General features: G+C 37.2%; 2 protein-coding genes across 5 annotated transcripts in view; one reads left to right on the forward strand and one right to left on the reverse strand.

Moving 5' to 3' along the window:
* Positions 1 to 1,077: 1,077 nt before the first annotated feature.
* LOC6044557 (PIH1 domain-containing protein 1) lies at positions 1,078 to 23,224 on the reverse strand. Its single transcript, XM_001862021.2, has 5 exons — positions 23,040 to 23,224; positions 22,860 to 22,959; positions 4,914 to 5,641; positions 1,718 to 1,861; positions 1,078 to 1,637 (listed from the first exon to the last, which is right to left on the reverse strand). Exons 1-5 carry the CDS (start codon positions 23,109 to 23,111, stop codon positions 1,602 to 1,604), a joined length of 1,080 nt encoding a protein of 359 aa, XP_001862056.2. The 5' UTR covers positions 23,112 to 23,224; the 3' UTR covers positions 1,078 to 1,601.
* Positions 11,563 to 23,408, forward strand: part of LOC6044558 (multidrug resistance-associated protein 1) — a 55,911-nt gene continuing 44,065 nt past the window's right edge. For 2 of the 4 annotated variants that reach the window (XM_038252802.1, XM_038252801.1), the window contains exon 1: positions 11,563 to 11,678. The gene's annotated coding sequence lies outside the window, so the exon portion shown is untranslated. Of the gene's footprint in view, positions 11,679 to 11,941; positions 12,078 to 23,408 lie in introns of those variants that run through there. The other 2 variants (XM_038252800.1, XM_038252799.1) reach the window with 2 other exon arrangements.

Raw genomic sequence — 23,408 nt, forward strand, 5'->3', positions numbered from 1 at the left:
GAGTGCCCCGCACCTTAGACCAACTTCATTACAAAAATCAGCGAACCAGGCACTTCAACTTGCACCTCGACGGAAATGCGCCGGGAACTAAACCGCCGCAACCTATATGTTTCCGCCCGCTCCGGCGGCCCCAGAAACACTAGTCTTAGCAGCTCGTACATTTTTGGATTCTCGGACACCTTGTCCCAAGCGGCCCAGACGATCTGCACCTGCGTGCGTCATTATGAGCTCGTCGTTGGCGAAGTTGTTGATAGCCGATCCACCCGGCAATCTTAATGTATTCAACGTTCGTCTTGAGGATCTCTGACGAGACCATGACCACGAAGCGGATGGCTTTTTGAAGGTTTCTAAAAGCGTCCTCTGTACCACGTCCGCCGCCGTTTGGTTGGTCGTTGTCGGGGGACCAGGTACCGTAAAATAGTGCTGCGGGTGATTAAAAAAATAGTTTAAGGTTAAGGTTTATGAAATTTAACAGGATAACATTTCCCTCCTGGCCAAAGGGGGATGTTTTCTGGCCTTCCGGATGTTTTTGTCGGTTCCGTGGCCATCCGGAAGGCTTCCTGCGCAAGAGGGATGATGCTTTTGGCCATCCGGATGGCCACGAAACCGGCAAAATTCATTCAGGCGGCCAAAAGCATCCTCCCTTTTGCACAGGGACACCTTCCAGATAGCCACGGAACCAAGAAAACCCATCCGGAAAGCCAAATAATAGCCACGGTACCGGCAAAACCAACCCGGAAGGCCAAACAAATATTCGCCCTCTTGCACAGGGACGCCTTTCGGAGCCGATCCCATGGTCCAGGAATCATCTTTGGGAATCACGGTAATTTTCCACCCTACTTACCGTATTTTTTGTTGCCGCAATTCTTCGCCCTCCGACACTTTTTTAAACTCAAACAGTCCACAACAATGATCTGTTCGCGATCCTATGAACCAAAACAAAAACATATTTTATGCTGTTTTATGAGTTGTTTTGGTTTGTCATGCTGGGAGTCGTATCCGCCAGATTCGAGAGAGAGAGCTCATTGGTTAAATTTCGCTCTTCTCTTTGCTGTGTCAGGCATTGAAACATTTCATACTCTCTTACAGCTGACGTCTGCACGTTAACCGGATCCTAGACAAACATTATTTTTAAAAAGATATATGGATATAAAAAAATCTATCATTACTTTCTAATTATTCAATAAAATGCGTACATACGTCGTTATAATATTAGCGTATGTGCATAATGATTGAAATATATTTAAAATTGTACATAGGTTGATTTGTTATTGTCGTATGTGCATCATTTTACTGAATGCACATAGGACACTGAGAGGTAAAACGACGTAAATTATTTTGTATAAAAATTTAAGAGAATGCTCATAGGTTATTTTGCATTTCGCTAATATTTTTAAAAATTAAATACTTAGAAGAAATCGGGTTTGAGGATAGTGTAGTTTCGGATATGCAGACCGTCATGCATTGAATAACTCAGTTTGTTTACTTTTGGCGCATAGGACCTTTTGAAAAAGTACTCTAGAATATATCTATTCTCTAGTAAAGTGTTATCGTAGCTTGACGCAGAATCTGTTTCCGCTTACCTTCCGTTGCCGTCGTGCTTACGCCGCCAGAATCGGCATGATTACGTTCAGCATCTAGCGTTGAAAAAAAAGACGAAATTTTGTATATCTTAATAAAAGTATCACCACCAAAAAAAGAATGCAGTTTCATTTACCTTTGACTCTGTGTTGAATTTCGCCTGCACTTTGCTGCTGTCGATCGTGTAATCCACAAAAGCGTCCAACAGGTAGCCCTTCTTGCGGGCCTCGAGCAGAATTCGGTCCTCACCCACGTCCAGTGTGATTTCCTTCACCGATGTCTGTGGAAGACGGATTATGTTTGGAAATTTAATATGGTTGGAACATTTTATTGTTTTGCTTTCCAAAATTATCTAAATAAATTAACAACTTAAGCAAAACAATGGAGCAACCGCAGTCGAGCAGTTTTTGACAGTTCGCTCCATCGAGAAATTAAAGTGAGAGTGTGTGCGTGCAACATGGAGTTAAACTTTTCAAAGTGCCATGGTAATCTTCACAGAAAGTTTAACTCCATGTTGCACACACTCTCACTTTTAATTTCTCGATAAGAAATACATTGTAGAAAAAAGCAAAAACTGCTCGAATGGAAGTGCTCCATTGTTATTTGAGAACTTCTTGTTAACCAGATTTTTTGATTGGTTTTTAGTCTGAACTGTTTCCATTTTTTCTTTATTTTTTTTAATGAATTTGTTTATTCTGATAAAATTGGGAATATTGCCTTGTTTTTTGTTTTGTGTTTTCTGGTAACTTATTCAATTGTCTGTTATTTTCATAATGTATATTTTTTAAGCGTAACCTCTAACTTTTGAAAATATAAGCAATTTTTTTATTTTCAAGTTTGAAATAATATTTTTTGAAAAAAATTGTCAAATAAAATTAATGAGTCCAATTCAGGGTTATTACGGAAACGGAATCGACGTAACACCTTATAATGTGGCCCTCTTAAACCTTGCGGTTTCGTCAACGGATCCACAGGCGTGTATCGTTCTTTTTGCGACAAGACTCCGCCTCCCGGGTCTCGGGCACGGGGAGAGGGCACCGAATACCTATATTTACACTTAGAATTTTTTTTTTGCGTCCGCCCCGGGATTCGAACCGGCGACCTCTGGATTGTGAGTCCAGTGCGCGGTCCGATTGATCCACACAGGCAGACAAACGGTTATTACGGAAAAGTCGAGAAAAAATCCGCGCCAGATCCACGCCGACCCCAAAACCCAATCCGCGCGAAATCCGCGCTATATAAAAAAATCGCGACAAACATAGAAGAGAGTAACATAATGAATGAAACTTTAAACGAAAAAAGAATAATACAGAAGGCATTTAGATCAGTACCGTTGATCAGTTGTGGATTCATATCCCACCTGTACCAAATGGAGCCTTTTTTGCCATTTCTGAAACAATATTAGCATTTTTTGCAACACTTTAAATATCGTTGCTTTAAAAACAAATTCAGAAAAAAAAATTAAATTCGAAAATTTAAAAATTTAAAACCATAAAATAAATTACCAAATCATAAAATCTAGGGATTTAGTACTTCAGAATTCTCGCCAAAACTTTACTCTGGGAAATCGGAAAACGAAATTTGTATTATTTTCTTCTCTAAATTTCTCTAAACTAAAATATGACTCCGAAAATGATCCGAACTAAGAAAATGGCAAAAAAATAATTTAATGGTTTAAATTTTAATAATTAAATAATTAAATAATTGAATAATTGAATAATTTAATCATTTAATAATTAAATAATTAAATAATTAAAAAATTCAATAAATCAATGATTAAATAATTAAATAATTTAATGATTTAATAATTAGATAATTTAATGATTTAATAATTAGATAATTTAATGATTTAATAATTTAATAATTTAATAATTTAATAATTTAATAATTTAATAATTTAATAATTTAATAATTTAATAATTTAATAATTTGATAACTTAGGAACTTTCTTGACAATTTAAAAATTAACAAAAAAATTAATTGTAATATTTTCGTATTTTTTCAATTTAATAATTCGTACTTTTGTACGTTTTTTGAGTCTGTAAGTTTTGACGATTTCAACTTATGAATTCTATTTTTTTATTATTTAAATATGTAAATTCTGAAATTACAAAATGTTGAACTCCAGATTTCCTATTTTTTTAATTTTAACATTACATTTCGCTTTTAGACGGAGATTTTAGCAGATTTCTAAGTGGATTTCGTTATGTTGTGATAATTGGGAGTAGAATCAATTCTACCTGAATCAGAGTAGCAACCGATTTTTTTTTCAATAAACCAAAAATTTAAAAATTTAAATTTTTATATTGAAAAAACATAGAAAATCGAAAAAGTTTCATAGCTTCAAATTTTTGAAATTCTGTAATTTTTTCGAATTTTGTTATTTTGATTTTAATAAAATTGGTATTTATTTGAATTGTTAAGCAGATGTTTAAAAAATGAATTGTAATGTTATGTTAAATTTATATAACAAATCTCAATACATTAACAAAATCGCTCCTTGAAGATTATTTCAAAGCTTCGTATTAAGAAAAAAAAAATCAATAATTTATAGAAGAAAATTTTCTTTATTAACAACTTCTTAGAAATTGATGTTTTCGCACTCAACGTGTTTCGTTTTTCGATTGAATTTATTTAATTCCTAATAATATTTTACTTTGTAATTTGAAAGAAATTCTATCGTTCTAAATTATTTTGTTTATTAAAATTGCTATCCGCGCGAAATCCGCGCCTGAGCAAAATTAGCCAGCAAATTCGCGCCAGATCCGCGCGATACGCGCCATCTGCGCCATCCGCGCGATCCGCGCCGTTCGTAACAACCCTGAATTTGAAAATTTGCATCGAAAGTGACTTGACACATTTTTTGATAAAATGAATTGTTTTCAAATTATAGCTTATTTTTTCAATTTTTTTTTAAGTTTTTATCAATAAATATAACACATATTTTTTAAACCTGACTAACCTGAGTGAATTTCCTACAGTTTTATTTATTTTTTACTTTGTTGATCGTAGTTTCATCGTATTAGCCTTGTAGGGTGAAACTTTAGTGAATTTTTTTCTCTTTTCTATGAAACTAATTATGAATTTAAAAATCTAGCTTAACAATTTAAAATTTTCAAACTCCAAAAGATTACTATTGATTCAAGACATTCGAAAATATTTTTTAACACTTTTAATATCGAAAATCGAGCAGTTTCCAAGATATTTCCAGTTGAATATAACTGCTTTTCAAGTTACTTTGACCACTTTTCTACCAACCCAGTATGATTCAGTACCATTTTGTTCGTATTCAATTCGTATTTTTCAAAAAATATACAAAAAGTCTAACTTACACACTCCGGCAGATAAAACTCGCCAATCAGCATCTTGGCCCGGCCGGTGGCCGGCTCGCGAAACAACCGACAGTCGGGCTTCTTGCACGAAGCCTGCGAAATCGCCACCTTGGTCGGATCCGGCACGTACACCGCCGCATCCTTTCCGGACGTTTTGTTCTTGTCATTTTTCATCGCTTTGATCGCGACCGGGTCAATCTCCTCGATCAGCGGTTTCTTCGGCTTCATCTCCCCGCTTCCTCCACTGCTCAAGCCGTCCAACTCACGCAGCTTTAGCATGTCCTCCGGCGTAGGATTTTTGTAACTCTCGTAAACCGCCTTCACGTCCCGGTTAGCCACGCTGTGCGCAATCAGCTTGTCCACAAACTTCTTGTTCTTCAGCACGCGCCAGTCCAGCTCGTCCAACCGGATGCCGTACTTGCTGTCGATGCCCTCGAACACGATCGTGATGAGGAAATCCTGCATCAACCCGCCGGTTTCGACCTTTTTGAAGAAGGTACAGTTTACGGCAATGTCGCACACCTGGCACTCGGTGCCCGAGTTGTCCTTCATGGGACGCGGCTGGGAGATGCTCATCGGAACCTTGAACTGGCTCGGCGTGCCATCGTTCAGGATGGCCATCAGCTGGTCATCGGTGATGTCCTCCGGCGCAGGGATACCGTCGGTTTGGCACAGGTTGATGAAGAATTTTTCCTTCGATTCCTTCTTGAACGCCTTCAGGCAGAATCCTGCGTGGGTGCAGACGGGAGAAAGAGATGACATTGCATTATTAGATAATTGTCATAATCAGTGTTCAAATATTTTGATCAAACAAGTGAGAAGGTGCAGATTCATTGGCGTGAACGACTTCTCGTCGTAATTGGATCTGCTTTCTGGAGTGTGAACTCTGCAAGGGGCCAGATATCCCACTATCTTGAGCAAACACACTTCACGGTATGGATTACAAAGCAAGGCACATTGGGTAGGCTTCAAGCGTGCTTGAGCTTGACTTTCCAAAATAACTGTTACAGAAGTACATAGTGTACTTAATTAGTATCTAAAATATACTCAAGCTTTAAAAAATCAGGAGGTCAATTCCCGGCTCGGACCAACACAAATGGTGATATTTTCTCTTCTAAATTCGATTGCCGTTGCAAATATATTTCAAAGTTTATGTTGCCCCCCTTCAAAATCGGTCCGAAATTTTTTACGAAAATAAGTTTTGAAAAAGTTGGTCGTCGTTGATCATGGCCGTTCATGGTCACCCGCGACAGACACGGACGACATAACAAGGGAAAAAACAAAATGTAACTTTTTCAAAACTTGTTTTTCGTAAAATTGCGATAACTCGTGATGGTTACAAGCAAACCCCTTATGTTTATACATCAACATTTTTTCTAATTGTTTGCTCTACAACTTTGTAGAACATTGCTACATGGGAATTACTATTGGAAATTGGAACATTTTGTTCAAACGCTCCTACAGGTCTGGGAAAATCACGCTCCAAGTTCTGGCATGGTTTGGCCTAAGGGGAATGGTCTGAAGAACACTTTTCCAGAAGAAAGCACACCAAGCACACGGGTTCGTTGTACTTAGAGCTGGCGCATCGGCAAACAATCCGATGTCTCCGGAATCAACGGTTTTCCCCGAAAAAGCATCAAATTTTCCTTAGCATGCTATGAAAGCTTGATGCACACCGCGACGCCATATGTCAGACCGCTCCCACGTGGTTTTTTTTTTGAAAAACGTACCCACACTAGGTTAGGGAGCGTTTTTTTATTACGTAACGCAAAATTTGGGATTTTTGACCCCCCTCCCCTCCCTTTGTAACAAATCGTAACAGATGAGCCATCCCCCCTACCCCCCCCCCCCCTGTAACGCGTAACGCAAGGTCTTTTTGCAAATTTTTATGAGTGCTTAAATGAAAATTTTGCGTTACGTAACAGAATTGTTCAGCACACCCCCCCTCCCCCAATTTTCATAACATTTCGTAACAGACACCGACACGCTCCCTTACATGCATGTAAATCGGCAAAAATGTCAGAGGTTGGTTTGAGCACACACTTAAACTTTTTTTAAATCTGCTTTAAGGGCATTGCAATATATATTGTCAACTATTATCAAAATAAATTTGAAGACATTTGGTTGTATGATTGCCGAGATATAGCTTTTTCAAGTTAGAAGTTTCCAAAAACGGGTGCCACGATATCTCCACACTGCATTGACCAAATCGGCTCAAAATTTTAGTGAAGCCTCGTTAATGCGGTCCTGTGTGCATGACTAATTTTGATTTTCAAAAAGTCAACACGGTCCAAATCGGTTCAGCCGATCCGGAGATAATCGTGTGCATATTTTTCGGTGCACGGACTTACAGACATACACACGCACAGACATTTGTTCCGAGTCGATAGGAGTACGTGAAGGTGGGTCTACGAGGTCAAATAAAGAAGTTATTTTTTCGAGTGATTTTATAGCCTTTCCTCATTGAGGTGAGGAAGGCAAAAATCGCCAGTTTTGGATTTTTGTTTTTTTTTTAAATGCAAAATTTCAAAATCGGGCTTCGTCATGCACATGGAATATGTCTTGCAAGTCTTCATCTCAAATTTCAGCCGATTTGGTCCATCCCATCTCGAGATATCGTGGCACCCGTAAATCAACTCGGTGTTTAGAGAAAAACGCTCACAAAGTTTGACAGTTTGCTTTGCGCATGGAAAAATTGAGCGTAAATCGTCTCTTACTCAGTTTAACCATGCAATACCTTCATGAAACTTTCTGGAGTGAATGAAAATCATCTTTTAAGTGGATCGAACAAATTTTCTGAAACATGAAATTTTGAAATTTTCTACATGTATGTAACCCCTTAAATGCGTGTTCCAAAATTTTTTACAGTTGAGTAACGGGAAATGGCAGAGTTTTTTATTTTTTTTTTGAATTTTTCCGATGAAAAATACGTTTTTTTTCGGAATTTTGAGAACGCCATCAACTCGGGCGTCTAATTTTACATAAAGTCCTTTTGACACCAAATGTCTATCCCATCACCGTTTCAGGCTGCAAATTATTGAAAACACCTCTTTTTGGTATGTTCACCGCCCCTCCGTCAAAAAACGGACCCCTTAGGACAAAGTTTCACGCAAATCGAAGAGGAGTCGGGGCAACTGCTGTGTGAGTTGGCGGAGAATTACCCATAGTCTAATACCTCCTTCAGTTGAAAATTTCAGGCATATTAGGTAAAAACCTGAGAAAACGTTTTCATCGATTCGAAGCACTTTTCAATTTTTGATATTTTTCGATGTGGAACCAATATTTAAACGACCTTGATACTTTTTTTTTGGGAAATCTCATATTTGTTTTACCTTCTAGAGCTCTGTTCAGACCTGGGTGATGAATAGAGAGAATGCGTAACGTGATTTTTGAATGATCCCACTTGGTTTACATCTACAAACTAGGGGGCTGTTCAAGCGCAAGCATGACTTTTTTCTTATTGATAAATGAGTTGTTTATAATAAGTAGTATGTGTTTTATTTTGTCTAGATTTTGACATTTTTTGCTGGAAAGTTGTGTGTGTTTTCAAGTTTTGATCAGGTAGAAGAGGGTTTTTTTTTTCTTTTTTACGGATGACGAAGAACTGTGGCGAGAGTGTCATTCTGCGATGTCGCAGATAAATTCCCTGTCTGATTTTGGAATCCTGCAGCTTTTCCTGGTCCAGCAAACAAACATCGCTAATGGAGCACCCGCAGTCGAGCAGTTTTTGACAGTTCGCTCCATAAGAAATACATTGTAGAAAAAAGCAAAAACTGCTCGAATGGAAGTGCTCCATTCTTGCGAAGCTCATCCAACGGAACCAAATTATAAAGACAGCTTTTGGATGGGTACAACCGCATCGACTTCATAAACAACTTTCATTCATAATTCAAAAAAATGACGATCTCGTCTTCAACCGAGGGGCGCGACAATAGTAAGAAATTAAATTATTTAATTAATTAACGGCAGGAATTAAATACATTAACGATTGTTTACGGTCAAAACAACGCCACCTCTCCTTACACTACATTGATTTGACAGTTTGACACCGCACGTGTTTGTTGTTGTGTTTGGTAAAAAAAATTGCGTCCTCGAAGAGCAGCTTGAGCAGATAAGTGCCAGCGCGGCACAGGCAAACCGGAAAAGTTGCGCAGAGCCATCCCGGGCAGTGACCAAGACGTACTAGGGACGATATCGAAGCTGGCCCAGCCGGAAGCGGCGCATTGTGACACACCTGAATGCTGCGTTTGCTTAAACGTATTCTCGACACCAATTCTTCCCGCGGGCCACATATTTCGGCAAAAATGGTCCTATTTATTTGGTCTGGTTTCTTCGTCGCCATCGGCATGTTCAACGTGGCCCATCAGAAGTGGTTTCCCCCGATGTTGTCCCTACCGTTGCCACCTTTATCACCGCTGAGTCTTTGACCTCCGTTAGTCCCGTGACGACCTCCATCACCGGTACAACCATGAGCCCGGTGGAAAAGCAAGCGCCGGTTGACGGTGATGAGGACTCTTCCCTGGAACGGAAAGTTGTGTATTTGTTCACGTCCTCGTCAAAGTCCTTAGCGATCGGCAACTTGGCATATTTATTCCAGACACTTCAGGAAATTACCAACTCAACACGGTTCCACCGACGACCGTCGTCGGTGCTACAATTGATGCGATTCTTGTTGAAATAAATGAAACAACAGAGTTGAGTTTTTTTATTTGTCTATTTTCAATCAAATCTACAAAAAAGTCACCACCTAACGTAAGTGAAGGCCACTTCGAGTAACCAACCCTGATGGTCTCATAATTATAATGGTCCACTCCCTCCTGGTTGCTCTTCCTTGACCCCTGATCCTGAACCTGCGAACGTTAAAGTGGCCTAGCTGTTGAACCATTTTCCGGATTAATCACTCCTGCATCCGAGCGTGAGTGGACAACAGAATTTCATTTCCTCCGGTGTCGACTTGTTGAAGGCATCGCTGTCACAAGCCACCACCAGCTGCAAAGAAATCTTGCTAGTGTCCGACGCAAGGCGCGTCCCAGGATCTCGTCATCGATTAAACCGCACTTTACCAGCTTTTGATTTGCTGCTGGCCAATGTCATCAAAATCCGCCGGCTGCAACTTCTCCGCCTATGGCACTTTTGCATCGTCATGCTCCAGAATTTCCTCCGCCTCTTTTTTTATCCACCATGACCAAGCGCGAAACGAAAACAAACTTGACAGCCGAGCGCGCGAAAGAGACACAAAGCAAACCAATGTTTTCAAAGCAGGTGTGGAGCTGTCAAATGTCAAATGACATGAGGAATTTAATTCCTTAATGTATTAAATAGCAAAAATTAATATATTAAGGCCTTTGTCACGCCCCTCGTCTTCAACTTTCTTAAGATTTCTTGACTTCAACTCCAAGTCCACACATTTTTCAAAATCATTTTTGCAAAAAAAAAAAACATTTTTTTCAATGATCGATAACAATACTTTCTACTTTTGGCGAACAGTAAATTGATCCACTTTGACTGTTCAAAATTGAGGCCGTTTTGCGAACCTCTTTTCAGCACCCAGGTTCAGACCTTTGTGGAAAAAATCAGGCCCAACCGAATCAAATGGGACAGAATCAATCGCAGAGTGTGAAGCTCATATTTGATGCAATAATGCAAGCTCGATGTTTAAGAGATTTTCTTATTATTTCTTATTTGATCTTATATATATATATCTTATAATATAAATCATGCATCTTTAACACTATACAAACACAAGTATAAGTTTAATAATAAAAAAACTAACTCTACTTGAATCGCCCGCAATACCTTTCGGGGTATATCCTAGGGTTCTACCTATCCTACTAAAATTGAGTCCAAAACCTCCCTACAAACATCTATACCACTAAGGTGACGTAGGGGTCCCTGCGCACTTTAGATAGGTGTTTACTAACATTCCTTCATTTCCCCGAGGATAGCTTGGACCCGGCGTGGACCCCCTTATGCCCTGGGCTGTATTACACACTCATCAAAAGATGAAGACATGGTATCTCCCGTGTTGGATTATTGTTCCGGATGAGGGTCTAACACAACCACACCAAACAGTGGGATAAGCGTTGTGGAGCCTTCCGGTGGTGGGGCGTCCTCCAAATGCTAAATGCTAAATGCTAAAAATGCTAAATTTCTTATTTGATCTTGTTCAATATCCTGATTGTTTCCAATGACACCAAATAGATCAGAAAATGAACCTTTATCCAAATCTAACAACTGCAACTATTTTTTTTAATAGTTATAATACTTAATTAAGCTATTATCTTAATCATCAGCTTAGCGTAATCGCTATCCCTAACGACAAACCATATCACAATCACACAGAGCGAGCTCATTTCTCCCACTTCCACCCACATCCCGCCAAACAAAATGATGAATGGTGGATACACAACACCAAACCGTTTTTGTTTCCGCTGGGAAGCCTCTCGAAGCGACAAAAAGTGCCTTCTCATCTAGCAACAGGGGCCGCGACGTGGGGCCGCAACAAACAAACCACGCGCGACGTGACTGTACACGAAACGTCGCACCGGCTCAGGCCCAATTGCGTCATCATGTTCGCGAGGCTGGTGAGCTCATCAATCCGGCGGGGGGTTGTGTGTGATTTTTGGCTTAGCCTGTTGGTGAACGCGCCGCGCTTTACAGTTCTTCGCTGGAGCTTGCCGTGAACGGTTCGGTCGCGCGGGAGTACTAGTTGGCTTGTGGTGAAAAGGTCGCGCGCGGATTCGAGGTTGTTTTTGTCGTTTGCGGGTAGGTCAAAGTCTCTCGTGTGAAGTTCTTGGTCTGGTTGGGGGTTCTACAGTGTGTGGAGTTGCAGTATCCGAGTGGTAACTGTGTCATCAGATTTGGTTGATGGCTTCTGATTGATCATTGAGTCGTCGTCGTCGTCGGTGAAGCCATTGCGTAATCGGTCAATTGCACCGCGCGCGCGAATCGAGCGACCGTAGGCAAAAATAGAAAGGCCGCGCCGGCCGATTCTGTGAAGAGAGAGATACTTGTTGATTAGAGTGAATCTAAGCGATTATTAGTTTTAATTGGTGTACGTTCCCGGACGCGTATTGATTAGGATAAACGCCAGGTCATCCCACGGGTCCGTTGGTGACACCCAGTTGACCCCGTTCTCCGGCCGGTCGCGATCTCGTAGGACAGGTTGGTTAACCGCAGGTGCTTCAACGCGCGGTGATGACGTGATGCTTGGTTAATCTCTTTCACCAAAAACGACAAAAAAAAAAACCGGATTTGGACCGCAATTTGGACCAAGTGCTTGTTGACGGTCGTCGTCATCATCATCACACATACTCGATGTGGTGGTCGTAATTAGAGAGGGCCTGTAGCGAGACTTCATTTATTGTTGAAAAAGGGAATGAATACCTCACAGTTGAAGCGTTCTCGACGTTATTTATGACCTGGATGGTCATTACCCGAAAAAAAACGTGTGATTTGTCCAAGCGCAGAACATGATTGTGCGGTTTTTGTTTTCGGAAACGCTTCGGTTCTCATTCGTGGTTGTGCTGGTTGGCCGGCCGGCCGGCTTGTCTCGGATTTTCAAATATTAGTCTAGCGTTTGAAAGCACTTTGCGGGGGCGGCGAGAGGCTTTGTGTGTTTGTTTTGATAATAGAGACAGGAATTTGCTTGGATTTAGGAACAACAGCGTGGGACAGCTCGTGCCGTGTATGGATTTCGGAACTGTTCAGTGTGGCTTGGCTGGGTTTTTCCAGGGCTGGACGGTTTGCTCTCGTCGTGGATAGTTCCTAGTTCTCGATTTTTGAATAATTTGAAAAGATTTAAATTTATGCTCTTTAGAGTACATGTTGCTCTTAATTTGACCTAAGCGTTGAATTTATTTATTAGTAGCGAAGTTTGAACATGTTTTTTCAACCAATTTGTGATCGTCAAAGCATTGCACAGTTGTCCAGATCGCAAAATAAAGTGGACATTTCCGAAAAATAGTTATGTTTTGGAGCTTTGGTGTATTTAGAAGAGTTGTTGCAAATGAAAAGGGGCCACCTCTTTGGTTTGGCTGAAAATTAGGGTGGTTTTAAAAATCTAATTTTTCAGGATTTGTTTTGGGATTTTTTGTCTTCTAGAAAATTTTTAGGCTTGCCAATTCAAGTAACTTTGTCGAATATACCAACATTTTTAGATTAAATTTTCAAAAGGTCCTATTTGTATAGGAAACCCATGACGGATAGGTGGTTTTGAAAATTTAATCTAGATTTTATCTCGAAATATATGCTCTCTACTACCAAATTTATTTGAAAGCATCTTAGAAAATCATCGAAAAAAAATTTTTTTGGAAGTATAAATTCAGGGTAAAGTTTTAGACAAAAGTAATGTTCTGGGCACTTTTAGGGCTCTTAAAATCTAACATTTTCATTGCTTGACAAATCATTTTGGACATAAGGGGATATTAGCTTTGCCCCATAGGGTTATTTTTTCGAATCTATGACATTTCCCTGAAACCCATATTACCGAAGGGACATTTCCCCTAATAGTCATTTCCCCGAATTTCCCATTTCCCCTAATCGTCCACATCCCCGAATGCCATTTTCCCGAACGGGCCACAATCCCGAATGCCACTTACCCGATTAGTCATATCCCTGAATAGTCATTTCTCTGAATGCCATTTCCCCGAACGCGGTTAAGCGGAAATATCATTTTATAAGAAAAAAATTGATGGCAATTTTTATCACATTAAACTACATGTAATATTTGATGATGATTACGGGTTTTGATTGAAAAATATCAATCAAAACCCGTAATCATAAAAATAACGGTGATCAAAAATAGTCCAAAGACATGTAATATTTCTTGAAAGGTTCGTATTGGCCTTGAATGATCAACTTTCTTTTTGGCTTCATTCAGAACAGACGTAGCATTTAAGGGGGGAAGGGGTGTTGTAAGGTTTGGTACTATTGATTCAAATACAATGAACTTTTTTTTATATATTCTCAAAACAAATACTTTTTTCTTATAGATATGATAATAATAATGCAAGAGAAGTTTTGTTATTTTTTATGATTCAAAAAACATAACGTGCGATTTTCGTAGTACAGAACCCCGTTCACACTGATCATTTTATTCACATTGCTGGTTTGGGATTTGGCGAAAAGTATAATCAACAAAAACTATAAATAAAATTTGTACCGGCCTCATGTACCTATTTGTTCGATTTTTGGGTTCTTGAACAAAATTCGAAAAAGACAAATTTCCTTGCAAATTTCTCAAAAACAACATCTAATAATCTTATCTAATCGAAACTTCGGATAATCGAGGCTTCGCATAATCGAGTCTGGACTGTAATTGGGTCCTAAAATTAAGCTTGAATTTGTGATATTATTGTTCACAACGAAAACGAAACTATTGGCACTACGCCCCCCGGGGCATGGCCTTCCTCTAACGTGGGATTTCTGCTCCAGCGCCTCTGACGAGACAGGAGAAACCGGGACCGACGTTTTACTTCACCATCCGATAGAAGCTCAGTGGATAAGGCGGGAATCGAACCCGCGTCTCATAGCATCATCGGGATCGGCAGCCGAAGCCGCTACCCCTGCGCCACGAGACCCACGATCACAACGATATAGCTTACATCAGGAGTTTTTTTTGAAAATGTCCAATAAACCAAATTTTCAGTTTTTGCTTTTTGGGTGTTTTTCAATACCCCTGACTCAAGGCGGTTTTAAAAACACCCAAAAAGCAAAAACTGGAAATTTGGTTTATTGGTCCTTTAAAAAAAAAACTCCAGAAATTCAAGCTTAATTTTAGGAACCAATTACAGTCCAGACTCGATTATCCGAAGCCCCGATTATCCGAAGTTTCGATTAGATAAGATTATTAGATGTTGTTTTTGAGAAATTTGCAGAACCCAAATTCGAACAAATAGGTACATAAGGCTGGTACAAATTTTATTTATTTGAACAACCGCAAAGGATTTAAAATTGATGTTTAATTCAATTTTTAAAAAATCACTTCACGGCCTTTCTTGGCAGAAAAGCTACAACTTGACAGCTTGTTCCAAAGGGACCATAGTTGATCAATCGAAAAAATGTTGTCTTGTCAAAAACTTTTTTTTTTGCATAAAAATGAAAAAAAAAAGTTATCAGAAATGGTTTTTAATCGTGTTTCGTACCGTTGTCTAATCTAATCTCTAATCTAATCGAACACAAGCGCAGCCAGTCCGAAGAAAGCATCCTGGAAGAACTTGGGGTTAGATTACGCTCCAAGTTCTTTCTTGTCAATATTAATTATTGCAGTACACTTGAGTAACCCCGAAGATGTATTGCATAAATTAAAGCGGCCAGGCCTACTGCGTTGCATTAACCGCAGAGACAGATTCTGTGAACGGAGCACATTTCACAGAATCTACAGGGGAGGAAGGATGCGTGGACATACCGTACCAAACGCTCCTGTTTACAGTTTCATATGTGTTTTGTTTAATGTGTTAAGTGTAAAATATAGTGTGGTTATATAATCAATTAAATATAATAATGCAATATAATGATCATTTAATAAAATCCCTTCACCTATATATAATAACCACGCACCCCAGCGACACAAAAGAAATGAAAATGAGCATGCAAAAACAAGACAGCGCGTCCCCGCGGTCAGCGCACTAATCAATCGTGTTTCTTACCGTTGTTCATAAAAATTTACAAAGGGCTCTACTGCCCAATTTACAACATTGAATCAACAGCATACCCAAAAAAGCTGTTTGTTCGGTAAAATTGAGAAAGAAAAAAAACTGTTAGTCATGGAAAAAGGCTTTAGCGAAAATGATGATTAGGTGATATGAAAATTCGTGAAAATTAAATTAAAATAAACGGAGTTTGGCGTAAGTGTCACTTCGGGGAAATGGCATTCGGGGATGTGGCTGATAAATAGGTGCAATTATTTTTTCAGAAACATAATGATACCACCCAGTGAGAATTTGACCTAAAGCGTCGAATATTTTTAGGCTAAATTTCGAGTGCCATTTTTTTTTTATTTCAGAGGTACATTATGGGTCGCAAGGTATTAAAATTTAATTAAGAAAAACATATTGGATTGACATCATTAGAAAAATATTAAGGGTGCTCAGTCTTTAATGTTACTCTATGATTAACTTAAAAAAATATGTATCGCTATTGCACTTTGTCGATCTCTTATGAGAAGCCAAAAAGAACACTTTCACGAGCAGCGTATAACGCGCAAGGGTAAATTTGCTGGCGTTTATGCTTCGACTTGAGACGAACGTGCCGGGACTTCGAATTTGATGTTCAGTATATGATTCTGTTTATACCAACAATTTAATAGGAAAAAATAAGGTAAAAATAAGACGAAAAAAATATGGCTGTATCTCTGGAAATACATTTTGGAAAAGCTTCAAATTTTGGGCCCAAGCAGTTTATGGCGCATGTTTTCGAATGGCTTTTTGTTTGAAACTGAATTCTTGAAATTTGATGGTGTTATCTGTAAAATAGTCCAAAACTACCTCTAAAAACGGCTTGGATCACATTTATTGGTGGAAAATTGTGAATCGAAAAATAAAATGTTCGTCTCCGACCCCATGGCTACAAATCTGAAATATAAAAATTGTGGGTTTTACGAGCGGTTTTCCAATGATGGAAGACACAAATTTTTAAGAGCGGATACAGGCATCGCACAAGTATTTCAGAAAAAGAGCTTCAAAATCAGGCTTTGAGTTCCGGGTTTCGGGCCAAAATTCAATCGAAAGAGCGCATAAAAACCTTCAAATTAGTAATATGTTGTGAAAAGCAACATTTTTGAAATACATTTTTATAAAAGTAACTAAAAGACTGTGAAGAACCCAAACGTTTGAAGATCTAACAACCCTATCAAAAGTTATAAGCATTTAAGTTTAACTTATACAAAGGGCTTTTCACTTTTATAATGTTACAAATAGCTTGATACAAAAAATTAAATAAATGTTGTGCAAAAAAATTATTCCACCACCAAGGGCGCTTCAAGTGTCGATCAATGTGAGTCAAACGAGTCAAGCTGGGCGATTCCACGAGAATTTAAAGGGCGTATCTTTTGTGTACAAATGGTGATGGTTTTGCCTTCCTCACCTCACTGAGGCAAGGCTATAAAATCACTCGAAAAATGAACTTCTTAAATACGACTCCTAGATATACCTTCACGTATACCTATCGACTCAGAATCAAATTCTGAACAAATGTCTGTGGGGATGTGTGTAGACATGATTTTTTTTTCCACACGATTATCTCAGAACTGGCTGAACCGATTTTGGCCGGATCCGCCTTATTCTGTTCGTTTTGGGGTCCCCTAAGACCCTATTAAATTTTATTCTGTTTAATGAAGTACTTTTAAAGTTATGCCAAGAAAAAGTTTTTTGTAGCTGCAAAAAAGGGTGATTTTTGCATAACCTCAAAGGCCGGATCTTTTTGCTCACGCGCGAGAGTCGCGAGGTCGCGCAGCATTCGTAGGGATTTTGGTCCACGCGGGGGATTGGCAGCCACACCCCCTTGCATGCATATCGCCCGGTTGCCACATTGCTTAAGCAGTGTCTGCGTCTCTTTTGGAAAAAATCTGTATTGATTATGTTGCTGCATCATTTTGTCTCGACAAAGATTTACACGAACTTTTTAAATTTTTTTATAACTCATGAGACTTTTCTCCTTTATTTTGGAGAGTTGGTAAAAAAATAATTAAAAATTGCTGTTCAAGTAAAATCAATAATTATAAAAAATAGAAAAAAAAAATAAAAAAAAACTCTTAAATTAATTTGTAAATACAACCTAAAATGCAACATGAATGCGAGGAAGGCACCAACCACCTTAAGGTGGATTAAGTAACGTTTTGTTTAATATATTTCCTGCCTGGGTAACTCATCTGCTGTAGAGTAACTGATCGTATATTGAATCCAATTTGCTGTTTTAACATCTCGATAGAATCTATGGGCAAACTCACTCCAATAACACTTCGAAAACACGTGTGCCGTGTCTCATGATAAGTAAATCTTCTGGCATGGTCGATGGACCATCAGCACGCAGTTATCAGCCAGGACTTGACTCATTGCGCAATGACGAGAAGTTTTTGGCATGTGGTGATGTATTGTCCGATTTATTGTCAGGGCTATTTAATAGTATTTGAGCGAAACATGTCCGAACAAGATTTTTTTCCATTGCTTAGAGTTGCGAAATAGAGAAAGAACTCTATATGAGCAATTGATTGTCTATTTTTGTAGGAGTTAGATATTTTGCAAAGTACGCAACATTTGTTTCCCTCTTTTATTCATAACGTAAACCGAAAAATAATTTTGATATGTTCAACTCAATCAATCATAATGCGTCTAAATATTTTCTAAAATGATTTTTTCTCTTAAATAAGCACATTTTCTAGGAAAACGTTTTCAAACGTAATCAAAGCCGGCAACAGCCTTGAGCTGGCACAATTTAACGCCATTATTTGCCAGTTGTAATTGTAACTGATAACGAATGCATGCCAGTGTTATAACTTATGAAAAGTCTTTGTATGTACTCATGTGTCCCAGAGATAACGAAAAGATTGCGTGCGGTAGATTATTTATTTACAAACAGAAGGCCCCCATTGTCATCGTCAGCAGCGCCTGCGTGATAGTCGGATTACGCGTCGTCGGACGGACGGTGTCAAATTTTGGTGTGGAGTCTTCACGCCAAATGAACTGATAAAGAACGCGCTCACGGCGCAAGGTTAACCGGTTTCGACGGTGGACGGTCGTGCTGGTTTGCGCTAATTGTGACGATTTGGAATCAAGAGATTTAAATTATGAAATTGGATAAAATTTGATTTGATTTTATGGTGCTGTTGATGATAGCGCGGTACAGAAACTTTGAACGTTATCGGCCAATTATCGGCTCTTGACTCTAGAGAATACATACTGATAATAAATCGAGCTGTATTTTTAGGGTTAGCATCGATTGTTCAATTTAATGGTTGATGATCATTCTTCTTTTGTCAATTCTTTATTCTTATATCCTTAAACTTTTAAATTGTTGATTTTTTGTTTTTTTTTTAATTTTAAGTTTTAATTTGTGTTCTGAAATTATGAATGCTTAAATTCTTAAATTCTTTACTTCTTAAATTCTTAAATTCTTAAATTCTTAAATTCTTAAATTCTTAAATTCATAAATTCTTAAATTCTCAAATTCTTAAATTCTTAAATTCTTAAATTCTTAAATTCTTAAATTCTTAAATTCTTAAATTCTTAAATTCTTTAATTCTTAAATTCTTAAATCCTTAAATTCTTAAATTCTTAAATTCTTAAATTCTTAAATTCTTAAATTCTTAAATTCTTAAATTCTTAAATTCTTAAATTCTTAAATTCTTAAATTCTTAAATTCTTAAATTCTTAAATTCTTAAATTCTTAAATTCTTAAATTCTTAAATTCTTAAATTCTTAAATTCTTAAATTCTTAAATTCTTAAATTCTTAAATTCTTAAATTCTTAAATTCTTAAATTCTTAAATTCTTAAATTCTTAAATTCTTAAATTCTTAAATTCTTAAATTCTTAAATTCTTAAATTCTTAAATTCTTAAATTCTTAAATTTTAAATTCTTAAATTCTTAAATTCTTAAATTCTTAAATTCTTAAATTCTAAATTCTTAAATTCTTAAATTCTTAAATTCTTAAATTCTTAAATTCTTAAATTCTTAAATTCTTAAATTCTTAAATTCTTAAATTTAAATTCTTAAATTTTAAATTCTAAATTCTTAAATTTTAAATTCTTAAATTCTTAAATTCTTAAATTCTTAAATTCTTAAATTCTTAAATTCTTAAATTCTTAAATTCTTAAATTCTTAAATTCTTAAATTTTAAATTCTTAAATTCTTAAATTCTTAAATTCTTAAATTCTTAAATTCTTAAATTCTTAAATTCTTAAATTCTTAAATTCTTAAATTCTTAAATTCTTAAATTCTTAAATTCTTAAATTCTTAAATTCTTAAATTCTTAAATTCTTAAATTCTTAAATTCTTAAATTCTTAAATTCTTAAATTCTTAAATTCTTAAATTCTTAAATTCTTAAATTTCTAAATTCTGAAATTCTGAAATTCAAAAATTCTGAAATTCTGAAATTCTGAAATTCTTAATGAATGAATGAATGAATGAATGAATGAATGAATAATTCTCATACCCGCCGGCGGCTTGGTCCAGTTCACAGGTGTACGCTTGATCAAACAAATCGTCATCTTATGTTCAGTAATCTGTACACCCACGTACATATGTTTTTTTGTACCAATTTTGTTGTTACAAATACCAGTGCTTATATGAAAAGAAATTTCCCAACCCCCCAAAGCAACGGAAATTTGTAACAGGTGTAGGGACACATCACACAGACGCCCTTGTTCAACCGTCACGACATTAAGGGTATGAGATGTCGCAAAATTAATAAGCATACTACCCATAGCCGAACCTTCAACAGAGTGCCGGCAATCGAACACTCACAGCGAACGACCAGGGTAGTACCCTACCGCGTATTTTGTTTTCTAAAATTCTGAAATTCTTAAATTCCTAAATTTTAAAATTCTTAAATTCTTGAATTCTTAATTCTAAAAAAAAAATTCTTGAAATCTCAATTTGTATGTCCTTAAATGCCGAAAATCAGATTAGATTAGAGACCTGAACTGCCGTTCTACGCATAATTGTCCCATGTTCAAAAAAGTGCAACTGAGAAAAACGCGGTTGAAATTTTTCGACCGATTTCTGTGTTTCTACGCATAATTGTCCCGTGAGTTATATTCCCTGGGCTTTGTCATAATGAGTGTCATAGGTTTGATGCTTGTTTGGCAAAGAGTATGATTTGATTCGATGTGGAATTAAAATCGAAGTGTTCAGTATATTGCTGAAGCTTCCATTTTTACACATGGACACCACTTCATGCTGCGAGAACCCACTTTGGCGTAGTCTCAGGGCTTAATCGATGGCCGGTAAGCTGTCATCGAGACAAGGAGGTTCTCTGATAGTGGAAATATCACATTTGTACAATGAACCGCTACATATGTGATTTTTCCTATCTTAATGTGGGTGTCAGGTTAGGATGCGGGTTTAAAAAATAGTGTTTGTAGAATTTAGGATTTTAACTATAAATATCAACTTTTTATACTTTGCCTTTAGTTATTTAGGGACAAAATTAGTAACAGTGAATTTAGTAATTCTATCAGAATCGGTGATTTTCATTCAAGTAGCATAAAAACCATTCTGATTTGTCAAAATTTCCATAGAGTCTCGATCAATCAATAGTGAAATGATATCGGACTAAATTCGTTGATCTGTTGAACTAACGGTTGTCGGATTATGATTGTATCGACCATTGTTGCGAATCGAGGATCTACTAGAATTCTGACGAACAAATGGTCGTCTCTTTTTCAATTCACGACTTGTAAAATATCAACTGTTATTTTTTTTGTTTTTTTTTTTAAAAGAAGCTAGACAGGTTTTAAAAGAAACGTTTTTTTTTTGGTTAATAATTAAAATGTCGGGGATTTGAGATAAGAGTAGCTTTCGGATAGGTTGCTTTAAATCTTGTATTCAATTCAAGTTAGGTAGCTATCCGCAAATGAATATTTGGACTTATATGAATAATTGAACATTTTGGACTTATGAATAACACACAACTGTGCATTTATTCTAGAGTCAGATCCATACAGCGTCAGTGTTTATTTGGTCGAAGTGTACTATTTCATTGGCAGATCTGGTTCTAGTTGTAATGTACGACAAGACTACTGACGGACGTGACAGGACGAGGGCCCAGTTTAGAGGTTTCGACATCAACGATGTGCGGCTGGATCACCCTCCCAAAAAAAAAAAAAAAAATAAATAAATAAAAATAATTGTCCCGTGAGTTATATTCGGCCTATGTGCCCCTAATCGCCCCAGTTAGCAGTTTATCACACTTATTTGTGATTCTCTTGCTATAAAACAGGTAAACAAGATATAATGGTTTGTAAAAATAATGATTCCGTGTAAGAAAATACTTGACGGGACAATTATGCGTAGAAGTTTAATTATGGGACAAACAGACTTGATGTTGTTTTTAATGAGTTTCTGAACAAAGTACCAAATTTTATGTGTTTTTCTTAAAGTACACATCAAACTGAACTTAAAAATGTCAAAAAGTCAAAATCGTCCAAAACTGACATGGGACAATTATGCGTAGAACGGCAGTGAATTGCGTGAAAAAAAATCGTGATTCGATTTTCCGAATTGAATTTTTTTTTCATGTTTCAGTTCGAATACAAATTGTATCAATTTTTTTTTTCAAAATAATGGATTTAAGAATGTTAAATTTAAATTTTTTTTTTGTAAATTTATAATTTCTATATTTTATTTCTAATTAAAAAAAATATAATTAGTTCATCAAAACCTCCTTAAATTTGTTTTTTTTTTTAATTTTTTCTTTTTATAATTTGATTTGATTTGTTAACCAACAGGGCCACAAGGATGACCTATGTAGCAGTTGCCTAGAGTTATAGTGGCTCAGACTTAAAGGGAGCATCTTCAAATTACTGCCGTATCAAGGGCCAAACAATTGTTTCTTTTTAAAATTGTTGAAATTCTATTTTTTTTTTCAATTTTTTGCTAAAGGATCGAGGGCATTTGTTGCTTTGCTTTTTGATTTTTCGGAAATTTGTAATTCAATCAATCATTCAAATTTAGATAAAAAAGGATGGCAGAACACGAATTTGATGTTAAAAGTTAGAAGATAGAAGTTCGCCCAAAAATTTAATCATTTTTCTTTTGTTTTAAGCATGCTATTCGAGAGAACAATAGTTTTCCAGCTACTGCGGGTTTTGTTAAACAGCTACCTGTCAAAATACTTATGCGCCGTTTTCAAATGTTGCCCCAGAATTGTAAATTTTTGTTCGCACAAATTAGAGACCATCTCAAGCCTAGCTAGAATACGACATTGATTATACTCGTTAAAACTCACCTGGCAACGGTTTCACGATCTTGCTCCGCCCGGCACTGATGTCCTGGGCCTGCTCGACGATCGGTCCGAACATGTTGTTGAACTCCTCTTGCGCTTCATCCTACAAAACAAAGAGAAACCAGCATTGAGTCAGCAGTTTTACGACCGCTAGAACAAGATCTCCTTCTTTCTCGAACTTACCCGCACAAAACGCAGATTGCGCTCCATCAGGGACGAGTCCGCCTCGAGAAAGGTGGTCCGAGCTTTGGCCATTTTCACACGGAATCACTTTCCAGGAAAACTCTTGAAACTTTCGCGAAACTTCCACAAAACACAACTCGCGACCACGGCGGACACTCGCGGAAAACAAACCGCGCGGTGTGGAGAACTGTCAAACTTGCGTGTTTCGATGGTTTCGATTTCATTTGTGTGAGTGAGACGAGTGAGTGCTGTTTGTGTAGCGACGTTGTTTGCGTGCGTGTGGGGGGAAATAACAATTTGTTTACGTTTTTCAAATTTGAGTTATTTTCGTAAAATTTGTAAAAACTCTACAAAATACGTTGTAATTTG

This window comes from Culex quinquefasciatus, chromosome 2 (assembly GCF_015732765.1).
Source record: "Culex quinquefasciatus strain JHB chromosome 2, VPISU_Cqui_1.0_pri_paternal, whole genome shotgun sequence".
Lineage (NCBI taxonomy): Eukaryota > Metazoa > Arthropoda > Insecta > Diptera > Culicidae > Culex > Culex quinquefasciatus.

Bases quoted from the DNA above. Each gene is read 5' to 3' on its own strand.
- LOC6044557 (XM_001862021.2), bottom strand. From the start codon at position 23,111: ATGGCCAAAGCTCGGACCACCTTTCTCGAGGCGGACTCGTCCCTGATG. The intron at 22,960-23,039 runs GTAAGTTCGAGA...TTTGTTTTGTAG, and splicing joins GCAATCTGCGTTTTGTGCGG to GATGAAGCGCAAGAGGAGTT. The intron at 5,642-22,859 runs GTGAGTTTTAAC...GCACCCACGCAG, and splicing joins GATCGTGAAACCGTTGCCAG to GATTCTGCCTGAAGGCGTTC.